Below are 12,500 nucleotides of genomic sequence, written 5' to 3' on the forward strand. Positions count from 1 at the left end.
TCTACAGGAGAAACCGCTGAATCTGTCACACTCGTCTACGTCAGACAGAGGGATGTCCTGGGCATCGTCCCACTCTCTGAGGTCAGAAAACTTCCTGTCTTGCTGCATTAAAAGTAGAAGGTCAGAGCCAGAAGTTTACAGGGACTCAGACACCTGAGTGGGGTATAAACACAGCCACCCTGCTGTCTGGAGGTCACATGATTAGACCCCATGATGCCACTGACATCTGAGTCTGGTTATAAGGAGGGTGTGATCGCTGTGTGGGAGGGGCCTATTTACTCTCTCCCCTGTCAATCACAGTGAAACTAGCCAATCATAGGCATCATATACAGCGGACACATAAACACGCCCCTGTTAAAATGTCAGGGTTTTGTGATGAAAGGAAATCCATGAGATAAATCACACCAGATATTTTCCACCTGGTTGCATAAGTATACACACCCCTTAACTAATACTCCCTACTCTCTGTGTCCTATACTGGAGAATGATGGTCACTCTGTAGTGCACTGCTACACAGTACATTAGATCAGTGAGATGCACGTTTTCTACTCTTGGGTTTTAGATGTTTTAGAACCAGAAGGTTCCAATAACACTACAGAGTGAATACGGTGCGTTTTAGAGCCTCGTGGATTTGGTTTGAACGAATCTGGAATTTAAATAAAAAGAAATTGCGTCTAATACTGGTTCACTTCAACTAATACAAAGTGTGTGTGTGTGTGTGTGTGTGTGTGTGTGGTCAGAGGGTTAAGCTCTTAAGAAGGATTTTTGTCACAGTCAGGACGAGCTGCTGAGATCAGTGCAGTCATTGTGTGTGTGTGTGTGTGTGTGTGTGTGTGTGTGTGTGTGTGTGGCCCGGGGTCTTCATGCATGCCATGTTAAATGAACAAGCTTAAAGCCACTGTCACATCTTTAATTTTACACATGGAAGGCCACAAAACACACACACCCCCACACACACACACGACATTGAGTGCAGGGAATTATTGGAGCTACTTAGCACATTTTGTGCTTAGCAGAATGATTATGACAATTGTGAAAACACACACACACACACACACACACACACACACACTCTCTCTACATAAACACACACATTCACATCATGTGACGGCACACAAGGGGAAAAAATCATCCATTAAAAGTACGGTCAGTGATTTTCGCAGCCAATCCCTATTTCAGTATCCTCTAAAAAGCCACACCCCTAAACAAAGGTCCAGGTAAAAACACCTGAAGATAAATCATTATAGAAGAAGAAGATCAGACTCACTGTCAGTTTCACTTATATTAAATCTCATTTAAAATTTTAAGTCACCCAGTCAGAGGAACTAACTCACATCACCGATATTCCTCAACGTTCAACAGAACAACAGTATAAATGGTGTCATTAATTCATAATTAACTCTAATAGTTGGAATGTTGCTGTAGTGTGAGAGGAAAAAAACACTCAGGCAGCTGAAAGCCCTGCTGAAAAATCCAGCATAAACCAGCATGAATTCCATGCTGGTCCAGGCTGGTTTTTACTGGTTCGTGCTGGTATAATGTTGGTATAATGCTGGTCAGTGCTGGTATAGTGCTGGTATAATGCTGGTATAATGCTGGTCAGTGCTGGTATAGTGCTGGTCAGTGCTGGTATAGTGCTGGTCAGTGCTGGTCAGTGGTGGTCAGTGCTGGTATAGTGCTGGTATAGTGCTGGTCAGTGGTGGTCAGTGCTGGTCAGTGCTGGTCAGTGCTGTTATAGTGCTGTTATAGCTGGGTGACCAGCATAGTCATGGTGTTATCAAGCAAAACGGGGCTGGTGTAGCTGGTTAACCAGTATGATCTTGCTGGAATGAGCTTTATGGGAACAACCTTTATTTTTGCTTGTGTATGTTTCTATGTAACACATTAATATAAGATTAAAACACAATATATTGGAATATATTTAATTATAAGTGTGTTATTTCTTTTGCTCCCTCTTTTGAATAAACTGTAATAACAAAGAATAAAAACATTTAATATATATTATATATATATATATATACATACACACACACACACACACACACACACATTATATATATGTATACAGGGCTGTCAAGTGTCACGCATTGAGAGTGACAGTCCCTCATTTCTGTCTTTTGTCACTCTCCCGCCACGCATTGTATTTCTCATGCAGAAAAACCTTTTGACTATTTATCATATATTTAATAAGCCGCATCACCCAAAATGTATCAGTCCGCACCGCTGTCTCTATGGAACCGGGCAGGAACCAAGCGTGTCTCCTCTGGAGCTCTTAGTCGAGCCTGACACTTATCAACCAATCAAAAAAAAGGCTACACAACAGCCAATCAGAAAATAGCACTGTTGTATCTGGGTAAGATTTAACGCAACAACCAATAAAAAAAAAACACGACACAGTTTGTCTCTGGACGGGACATTGTCCTCAATCATGACCCTAAAAATGTCTGGGCTTGTGCTGAACTGTTTTATATGGGAGCAACATTACACATGATAAAGGGGTCTAAAAAGGTAACAAACACTTACAATAAACACCACCAGTCATAATCTCTCTCTCTCTCTCTCACACACACACACAAATTAATAAATGGAAACTAAAAAAATACTTTGTTTTTTGTTAAATTGCGGTCAGTGATCCTTACTCCCTCATTATATATATATATATATATATATATATATATATATATATATATACAGGGAGTGCAGAATTATTAGGGAAGTTGTATTTTTGAGGATTAATTTTATTATTGAACAACAACCATGTTCTCAATGAACCCAAAAAACTCATTAATAGCAAAGCTGAATATTTTTGGAAGTAGTTTTTAGTTTGTTTGTAGTTTTAGCTATTTTAGGAGGATATCTGTGTGTGCAGGTGACTATTACTGTGCATAATTATTAGGCAACTTAACAAAAAACAAATATATACCCATTTCAATTATTTATCTTCACCAGTGAAACCAATATTACATCTCAACATTCACTAATATACATTTCTGACATTCAAAAACAAAACAAAAACAAATCAGTGACCAATATAGCCACCTTTCTTTGCAAGGACACTCAAAAGCCTGCCATCCATGGATTCTGTCAGTGTTTTGATCTGTTCACCGTCAACATTGCGTGCAGCAGCAACCACAGCCTCCCAGACACTCTTCAGAGAGGTGTACTGTTTTCCCTCCTTGTAAATCTCACATTTGATGATGGACCACAGGTTCTCTATGGGGTTCAGATCAGGTGAACAAGGAGGCCATGTCATTAGTTTTTCTTCTTTTAGACCCTTTCTTGCCAGCCACGCTGTGGAGTACTTGGACGCGTGTGATGGAGCATTGTCCTGCATGAAAATCATGTTTTTCTTGAAGGATGCAGACTTCTTCCTGTACCACTGCTTGAAGAAGGTGTCTTCCAGAAACTGGCAGTAGGACTGGGAGTTGAGCTTGACCCCATCCTCAACCCGAAAAGGCCCCACAAGCTCATCTTTGATGATACCAGCCCAAACCAGTACTCCACCTCCACCTTGCTGGCGTCTCAGTCGGACTGGAGCTCTCTGCCCTTTACCGATCCAGCCACGAGCCCATCCATCTGGCCCATCAAGACTCACTCTCATTTCATCAGTCCATAAAACCTTAGAAAAATCAGTCTTCAGATATTTCTTGGCCCAGTCTTGACGTTTCAGCTTGTGTGTCTTGTTCAGTGGTGGTCGTTTTTCAGCCTTTCTTACCTTGGCCATGTCTCTGAGTATTGCACACCTTGTGCTTTTGGGCACTCCAGTGATGTTGCAGCTCTGAAATATGGCAAAACTGGTGGCAAGTGGCATCTTGGCAGCTGCACGCTTGACTTTTCTCAGTTCATGGGCAGTTATTTTGCGCCTTGGTTTTTCCACACGCTTCTTGCGACCCTGTTGACTATTTTGAATGAAACGCTTGATTGTTCGATGATCACGCTTCAGAAGCTTGGCAATTTTAAGAGTGCTGCATCCCTCTGCAAGATATCTCACTATTTTTGACTTTTCGGAGCCTGTCAAGTCCTTCTTTTGACCCATTTTGCCAAAGGAAAGGAAGTTGCCTAATAATTATGCACACCTGATATAGGGTGTAGATGTCATTAGACCACACCCCTTCTCATTACAGAGATGCACATCACCTAATATGCTTAATTGGTTGTAGGCTTTCGAGCCTATACAGCTTGGAGTAAGACAACATGCATAAAGAGGATGATGTGGTCAAAATACTCATTTGCCTAATAATTCTGCACTCCCTGTATATATATATATATATATATATATATATATATATATATATATATATATATATATATACAAAACTATATATCACTCATTTGTTTATATTGTGCAGTGAATGAGTTACGATAAAACAGCTACTGCTTAAGTTACATACCTTTAAGCATCAGTATTTGTGCCCTGAAGAAGTCTTGCTTCCATCGTACCCAATAAACCTGAGTTTGGTCAAACATGTCGTAGTTAAAGTCCTTAATTTCGCTAGGTGAAACAACTGCCGTGCAGCCGTCATCCAGGTACCTCACCTATGCCAACATTCTGATTCCCAGTGATCAGCAGATTCGTCGTATAGAAGAGGAAGTTTTTTATTTACCCCAAAAGAAAATCTTAATTACGGTGGCAAAAACATGATGATCTGGAACACGTGCACTTATACTAATATGATAAACACTGTAAGGTATATAATGTAGTCGAAAACATTGCGAGATTTATTTTAGGAAAGTGCAGGAATTACATTTACCTTCGTGAACATAGTTGCTTTAAAGGTTGCATAGCACCGCTGATGCTGGGTAATATCTCTTCACATTACAGCTTTACTAATAAAACAAACAACTTAACTACCTCTTAATTGAGACAAATAGAGTTTAGCATTGTTTGACTCCAAACTCCTGTTGGATTTTATCTTATCCCTAATAGACTCCTGTCTATTAGGGATAAGCGATACCACTTTTTTGCAAGGATACGAAACACACACACACACACACACACACACACACACACACACACACATATATATATATATATACACACATATATAAGCCATGTAAATGATAGGAATATCCAGAATGTTTTTCTTTATTAAAAAGTGAATTACAATTCTCTATAAAATTGTCTTGGTCTTTATTTAACTATGAATATGCACTAGGAAATGTGATATGTAACGAATGGGTTTTGTTGTGGTCTTGCTGGGATTATACTAGCATCCAAAAGACAACATATGTTGACCAGCACACCAGCATCCCAGGCTGGTCAGCCAGCACACCAGCAACCACCACCTAATGCTGGGCCAGCACACCACCATCCCAAGCTGGTCCCAGCATGCAAAACATACCTTATGCTAGACCAGCAATGCTGTTTTTTTAGCAGGGAGAACAATAACACACGTCTTACCAGATGTTCTTCCAGTTGTTCTGAAAGATCTGCTTCCAGCTCTACTGAGTATGAACACCACTGATCTTCACTCTGTCCTTCAGACATTCAGATCTTGGTGAGGTGTTTGGTCTGGTTTCTGGGGACTCTGGAGTCTTTCTTCTGTATTGTAGCGGAGCCTGATGATCTCATCCAGTCACAGTATAGAATAGATGTCAGATTCTGAAGCCTTGTGAATCCATTACAGTACCAAAGGGCCACATTTTGTTTGGGAACAATGAGGATGTGGCTGGTTAAGCAGCTTGTGGACTCTTTTATGATCACATCTGTCACATCCTTCACATGTTTCATTCCACAACCTGCCTCAGGTTCTCTGTGCAGCTGCTACAGGATTAACACTACAGAAGTGGACTGGGTGTGAGATGGAGTCAGGAGGCAGTGTGACTGGATGCAGTGCTGCTAAATCTGTTCATCTAAACACAGACCTGGTCCAAAGATGAGAGAGAGAGAGAGAGAGAGAGAGAGAGAGACAGACAGACAGACAGACAGACAGACAGACAGACAGACAGACAGAGAGAGAGAGAGAGAGAGAGAGAGAGAGAGAGAGAGAGAGAGTGTTTAATCTGTTTTTCCTGTGTCACATGGCAGGTCTGTAGCCTAAGGTTAAGGTCGGTGCCTCATCCAGCCTGTAAGTGTGGAGTGTGAGCAGTAATTGTGTGTGAGGGTGTATCAGGACTCACAGCAGTTCCCTGTGATCACCTGTGTTCCCCTCTAAGTGTATTCTCACCTCCAGCCCTGTCTTCCTGGAGTGGGTTCTGGATCCAACAGCATGACCAGGATAAAACACTTAATAATGGTGAATGAGTGAATAAATGCATGTGGTGCTCTGAACAGGAAATAGTCATCTGCATGGAACCTCTGAAGACTGGCCTTTGTGTGCCGGTGTACGACTGACTACAGAGAAAATGGTTGTTTTTTGAGTCACAAGCTGAACAGAAGATCAGAGAGTGGACCAGGACGTTTGCTCCTCACATCTTTCCAACACCATCAGCCAGGACACGATGAGCAACGCATATCCATCGTCCACACTTTATTTAAAAGTATGTAAAATTTGCTGAACCTTGTCACACCCAAGACAGGTAACAGCTCAGTTTCTGTGGTGGTGACCTGGTGATGTGGGTCGATGGTACAGTAATGAGTGTGAAAGTGAAAGATGGTGTAAAAGCTCCTTCTGACTCAAAACCTCCTTCATCTATAATCTACACACACACACACACAGACACACACACACACGCACACACACACACACAGACACACACACACACGCACACACACGCATACACATACCATCATCAGGTCACAGCCAATTATCATGGAGCAGATGATGAAAGTTAGCCAATCAGAATGAGCCCAAGCTTTAATGTCTGCCTTTTACTTCCTGAAGTAAATAAAGTATTAGAGGAAATGAAGGAATGGGACAGAATGTATGAAATGATACATAACAATAACCTCTCTCTCTCTCTCTCTCTTTCTCTCTCTCTCTCTCTCTATGGGTTCTTCTTCAGCAGTGCTGGGTCTGAGCTCTAATTAATTCTTAATTGGAGCACTTGTTTATCTTTGTTGTTTGATGAGTCCAATGAGTTGCTGAATTACCCAGAAGGCTGTGCAGCAGATAGTGGGCAGGACACAGATTAATGTCTGTGAGAAAGAGTGACACACAAAGAGAGAGAGAGAGAGAGAGAGAGAGAGAGAGAGAGAGAGATAATAAACAGCATCTGTGTTTGTAATTAAAAGTTGGCATGGTGCTACACAGTTGCCATGGATACACAATAAAATGTTTAATTATAATTCATTCATTATGGCTGAATGTGAACATTCATCTCCATTCACTCTAATCCAATATTTCACCTCTTATCTGTGTGTGTGTGTGTGTGTGTGTGTGTGTGTGTGTGTGTGTGTGTGTGTGTGCGTGCTTCTGAGTTAAAAGTTGGAAATGAAAGCTAAAATTTGAAAGTTACAATATTAACACAGATGAAGTGATTTGCATAAACACACACTGTTTAATTACCATATAACTGAAATGCAATTGCACAATCACACTGGACACACACACACACACACACACACACACACAGAGGGAGACACATTTGTTTCTCTCTCTCTCTCTCTCTCTCTCTCTCTCTCCATTCGTCCTCTCCAGTAGATTCAGTTCTACTATGCAGACTTATTACACACCAATTTTCTTCTTAGCTAGCGTGCTAAGCAGCAGACAAAGCATGTTTAATGCATGGTAACTTTAATGAAGGATTTAGGACATGACCATGGAAAGACTGAACCTGGGCTGCATCCTAAATCACAGAAAAGAAGACAGTTAGTGGATTGGGACATAGCCTCAGATAGTTAGCTCCACAGGCAGAAGGACAGAGAGAGAGACAGAAGGACATAATTATTAACCAGGCTGGGTTTAGGGTAATAACGCTGTTTGAGTTTAGCTTTAGTTTCACCTCAAGCTGCTGGAACTGATATGTTCCACATTAAACTCTGTGTGTGTGTGTGTGTGGGCGCGTGTGTGTGTGTGTGTGTGTGTGTGTGTGTGTGTGTGTGTGTAGACGTGTTACAGGATACAGGATACAGATACAGGAAGGTATCTAGGTGATCTTCAGTGCCCCTGGTGGTCAGGAGTGGACTGGACTGATTGTTCCTCAGAGTTCCTCTTGCTGGATCACTTAATCACACAGGGTCATATTATTAATGTTTAGCATCATCCTGCAGGAGCACGGAGAGTCGTGTGAAGAGCTCTACATAAACACAGAGTTGTGTAATTGCACAGTGAATCTCTGATCTGTGTGTTGTGAGGTCATTAGCATACAAGCTAATTAGGAGCTAATTTCCAGAGTACACTCCGGTGTCATTAGCATGTCAGTGTTGACCTGATGGCTCTTCAGCCCAGGCTAATTAAAATTAGCCACTCAGTGTAGATCCGTTCCGTAGATCTGATTGGTCAGGTTCAGGATAAAAGTATGATGATGCCCTTGTCATGTGACCTTTCCTGAAGTGTTGGGGAAAATATCAGAGGAAGTATAAAGTCTCATGATGCATTAGCGTAGGTTAGCTTGCAGAATGATGCACCTTGTGTACTGAATACCCATATGCACTGTGACATTTAAAGTTGCTGAATGGCCTATATAGTGAATAGAAGGTGTGGATTAGGACACGTCCGCAGTGGGCCGGTGTTTATGTGCCCTACATAGTGGTAATGTACAGCGTGTTTGTGTTCAAGCCCATCACACCCTCTGCTCGCACCTCCATTAACCTTTTTACAAACATGGCTGACCTGCGCTAAAGGCTGTGTCTAATCATCAATGCGCCCTAAAGTGTGTATTTTAAGCCCTCGGATGTTCCACACCCGTGGGCCGTGTTCCTCCGTGCCCTCGTTTCCATTTAATGATTTATTTGTGAATCTGTTAGCTGATGGAGGCTGTTAGTGACACGAGGGATCGATTCTCACTGCAGTAATGACGACAGTTTACTCTTTCCTCAGGTCCTCTGTCATTTTATTCTTTTATTAAACAACTAATATTTTTAATTGATAGTCAGTGTGTGAATTAAATGCTGACTGTCCAGGTTAAATAGTTCCTGCCATGTAGATGCAGTAAACATTCCACCATCCTGCAGTTCAGACTGCACAATTACACTTTCAGGTTATTGTCTAAAAATCCGCTCTGGTATTTGAACCTGAACTGCACTTAGATTCGGGAGACGTGAATGAACGGCTGTGTCTTCCACAGCGGTCTGCGTTTGTTATCGAACAATTTAGAAAAGGAGAAACAAAAGAATGTGTTTAAAAACTCCCCATTGTAGAATTCTCCATCTCAGAAGGTCACATGATTCCTAACCATCTCACAACTGAGCGCGTGCACACACAGCTCACTGTTACTATAGTAACGGACAGATCTGTTACAGCTGCACACGGTCACCAGTTACAACACACGTTGTGAGTAACGTATACGGTCTAATCCAGATTTACATTCACAGTATTTTAGCAGCTTCGTTCACACTCAGATTCACACTTAAGATTTAAAGTGAACCCAGAAAATAAACATCGTAATCATTTCACCATAAACATTTAATTTCATTTTAGATTTTATTGTCATTGCACATGGGAACAAAGCCACAAAAAGCAGTTAGTAGTGCAAAATAGACATGTGTACAGATTTACACAAATAAATAGATATACAGAGAATATATATAAATATATACTGTATATAGTCACACCCGTGGCAGTGAGGGGAACACAGGGGCAGGGAGGCAGGGATGAGGAAATATTAGTGCAGCAAAACAAAGGAAAAGCATGAAGGCAGCACCGGTGATCACCCAGGTGTGGTGATCGTGCTGGAAGTTTAGTAGTGTGGGTGAAGTGGTAGGCAGCAAGGCAGACCCCAGGAATGAGGCTCGGGCTCGGCAGATTGGGGAGCGTCGTCCTCTTCGGGAAACCAATTTAGGAGCAGAAGACTAAGTGAAACATTAGCTGAGTTTGGCCATCGAACCTTGCAGCCACACTCAGAGGTGTTGCCCACTGCTGGTTTAAGGGGATGAGGAGCAGTTCTGTTGGCTTGCCTGCAGTGGTGTGTTTGCCATATATATATATACAGTATATACTATATGACTATACAGATTGTTGATAAATATTGTGGTGACTTCGGGCCATGAGAGGCTGAACACAGGCGTACACAGTGGCATCAACAAAGAGCGATTTATTTCCTTTGAGACTCTGATTGGACATGTGGTTAAGGTGTTAGATTACTGATCAGAAGGTATGAGTTTGAATCCGAGGTCCACCAAGCTGCCACTTGAGCAAGGCTCTTAACCCTTAATTGTTCATGTATAAATTGAAATAAAATGTAAGTCACTTTGGATAAAGGAGTCTGCTAAATGCTGTGTCTCAGTCAGAGGTGAAGCTGGAACCTGAAGTTCTCCACATCTTCATGACAGAGTAGTTTACACTTCTTTGTGTTTCTCAGTAACAAGCTCAGATTTTTCTTTAGCTGGGACGACTCTTTAGAGCTGAGAGAACACAACACACTACAGGAAGTCACTTCACTCACATGACGTAACAAGTCAAGTCACTTTTATTGTCACATCACCACAGCACATGTGCCTTGGTGAGTGAAATTCTTAGGATCAAACTCCAGAAATTGCAGAACAGTTATACAGATGTACAGGTAAAGATAAAGATAATGACGTGACGTGAAAATGTGCAATTTGCTCATACATATAGTTAGTGCAATATGTGTGTACAATATGTACAATTAGGGGTCACAGTGGCTTAGTGGTTAGCACGTTCGCCTCACACCTCCAGGGTCGGGGTTTGATTCCCGCCTCCACCTTGTGTGTGTGGAGTTTGCATGTTCTCCCCGTGCCTCGGGGGTTTCCTCCGGGTACTCCGGTTTCCTCCCCCGGTCCAAAGACATGCATGGTAGGTTGATTGGCATCTCTGGAAAATTGTCCCTAGTGTGTGATTGTGTGAGTGAATGAAAGTGTGTGTGTGTGCCCTGTGATGGGTTGGCACCTTGATGCCCGATGACGCCTGAGATAGGCACAGGCTCCCCGTGACCCGAGGTAGTTCGGATAAGCGGTAGAAGATGGATGGATGGAATATGTACAATTAACAAACAGATAATGGAATCAGCAAATGAACATGTGCAATATGCTCATACGTGTCAGTGCACACAGTGTACTATTGGGCATCCTTACAGTAGCACTACACATTATATGCAGTATGTACTTATATATGTATATGTGTAAATATATGTAAATAAATAAATAAGTATATATATATATATATATGCATATATGTGTATATAGATTTATAACTAAATCGCTGTACAGTAATCTGTCTGTCTGTCTGTACTGTAATCTATCTATCTGTCTGTCTGTCTGTCTAGTAATCTGTCTGTCTGTCTGTACAGTGTGTTAGACATAAACTGATTATAATTTATCATCCCATTACACACTTAATTCCATTATAAAGTCCACTGTGTGTGTGTGTGTGTGTGTATGTGTGTGTGTGTATATGTGTGTGTGTGTGTGTGTGTGTGTGTTGGAGGACAGCTCGGATGTTTCACGCTCGACTTCCCGGTGATGTTTTATTGATCGGAGCTTTTGTGTGTCCTGAGAGAGGGATTAATTCTGCACTGTGGTCGTGTTTCTTCTCCTGTTCACTTCACACACAACCGCAGTCTGACCTGATCACATTTACATTATTTACACACACACACACACACGCACACGTGCACACACAAACACACACACACATACACACCCACACACACACCCACACACACACGCAGACATGCGTGCACACACACACATTCACACATACACACACATGCACACACACAGACACACACACACATATACACACACTGACCTATGTGTCTCTGAACAGTTATGTTAACAGTGATGTTGGATATTTAGATAATGTTTGTGTAAAGCTGTGTACATGAAGAAGATTACATTTTAAATATTTAAAGTAAGACTAGAAACCGTTTTTATTATTTAATCAGTGAGCTGTAAGTGCACTATTCAGAGTTATAACACTATGTTATTCATTCTACTTTTAATTATGTGTAATGTGATGACCTTTATATGTAATATTTATTATATTAAGCAGCCTTTCAGACATAAAAGAGTAATTATATTTTTATAGATTGAAGTGATAAAGCTGTAAGAAATGAAGCAGCTGATAGAATTCAATATAACATAAAACACTCAAAGATCATATAACTACAAAGGTCTGAAGAACCTGATCATCAGCCACGATGAACCTTCTACCACAATCATGCACACGCAAACACACGCAAACACACACAAACACACGCAAACACACACAAACACACACAAACGCACGCAAACGCACGCAAACACACGCAAACACACGCAAACACACACAAACACACACAAACACACACAAACACACACAAACACACGCAAACACACACAAACACACACAAACACACACAAACACACACAAACACACACAAACACACGCAAACACACACAAACACACAAACACACGCAAACACACACAAACACACAAACGCACGCAAACACACGCAAA

At 41.5% G+C, this 12,500-nt stretch overlaps 1 protein-coding gene across 1 annotated transcript in view; it reads left to right on the forward strand.

Moving 5' to 3' along the window:
• Positions 1–12,500, forward strand: part of si:dkey-215k6.1 (transmembrane protein 132C) — a 75,357-nt gene that overhangs the window by 48,522 nt on the left and 14,335 nt on the right. Inside the window, exon 3 of the mRNA XM_060883253.1 lies at positions 1–81. This exon is cut by the window's left edge and continues 103 nt beyond it. Coding sequence (XP_060739236.1) covers positions 1–81 — 81 coding nt within the window. The remainder of the gene's footprint in view (positions 82–12,500) is intronic.

The sequence above is a fragment of the Tachysurus vachellii genome, chromosome 12 (assembly GCF_030014155.1).
Source record: "Tachysurus vachellii isolate PV-2020 chromosome 12, HZAU_Pvac_v1, whole genome shotgun sequence".
Taxonomy (NCBI): domain Eukaryota; kingdom Metazoa; phylum Chordata; class Actinopteri; order Siluriformes; family Bagridae; genus Tachysurus; species Tachysurus vachellii.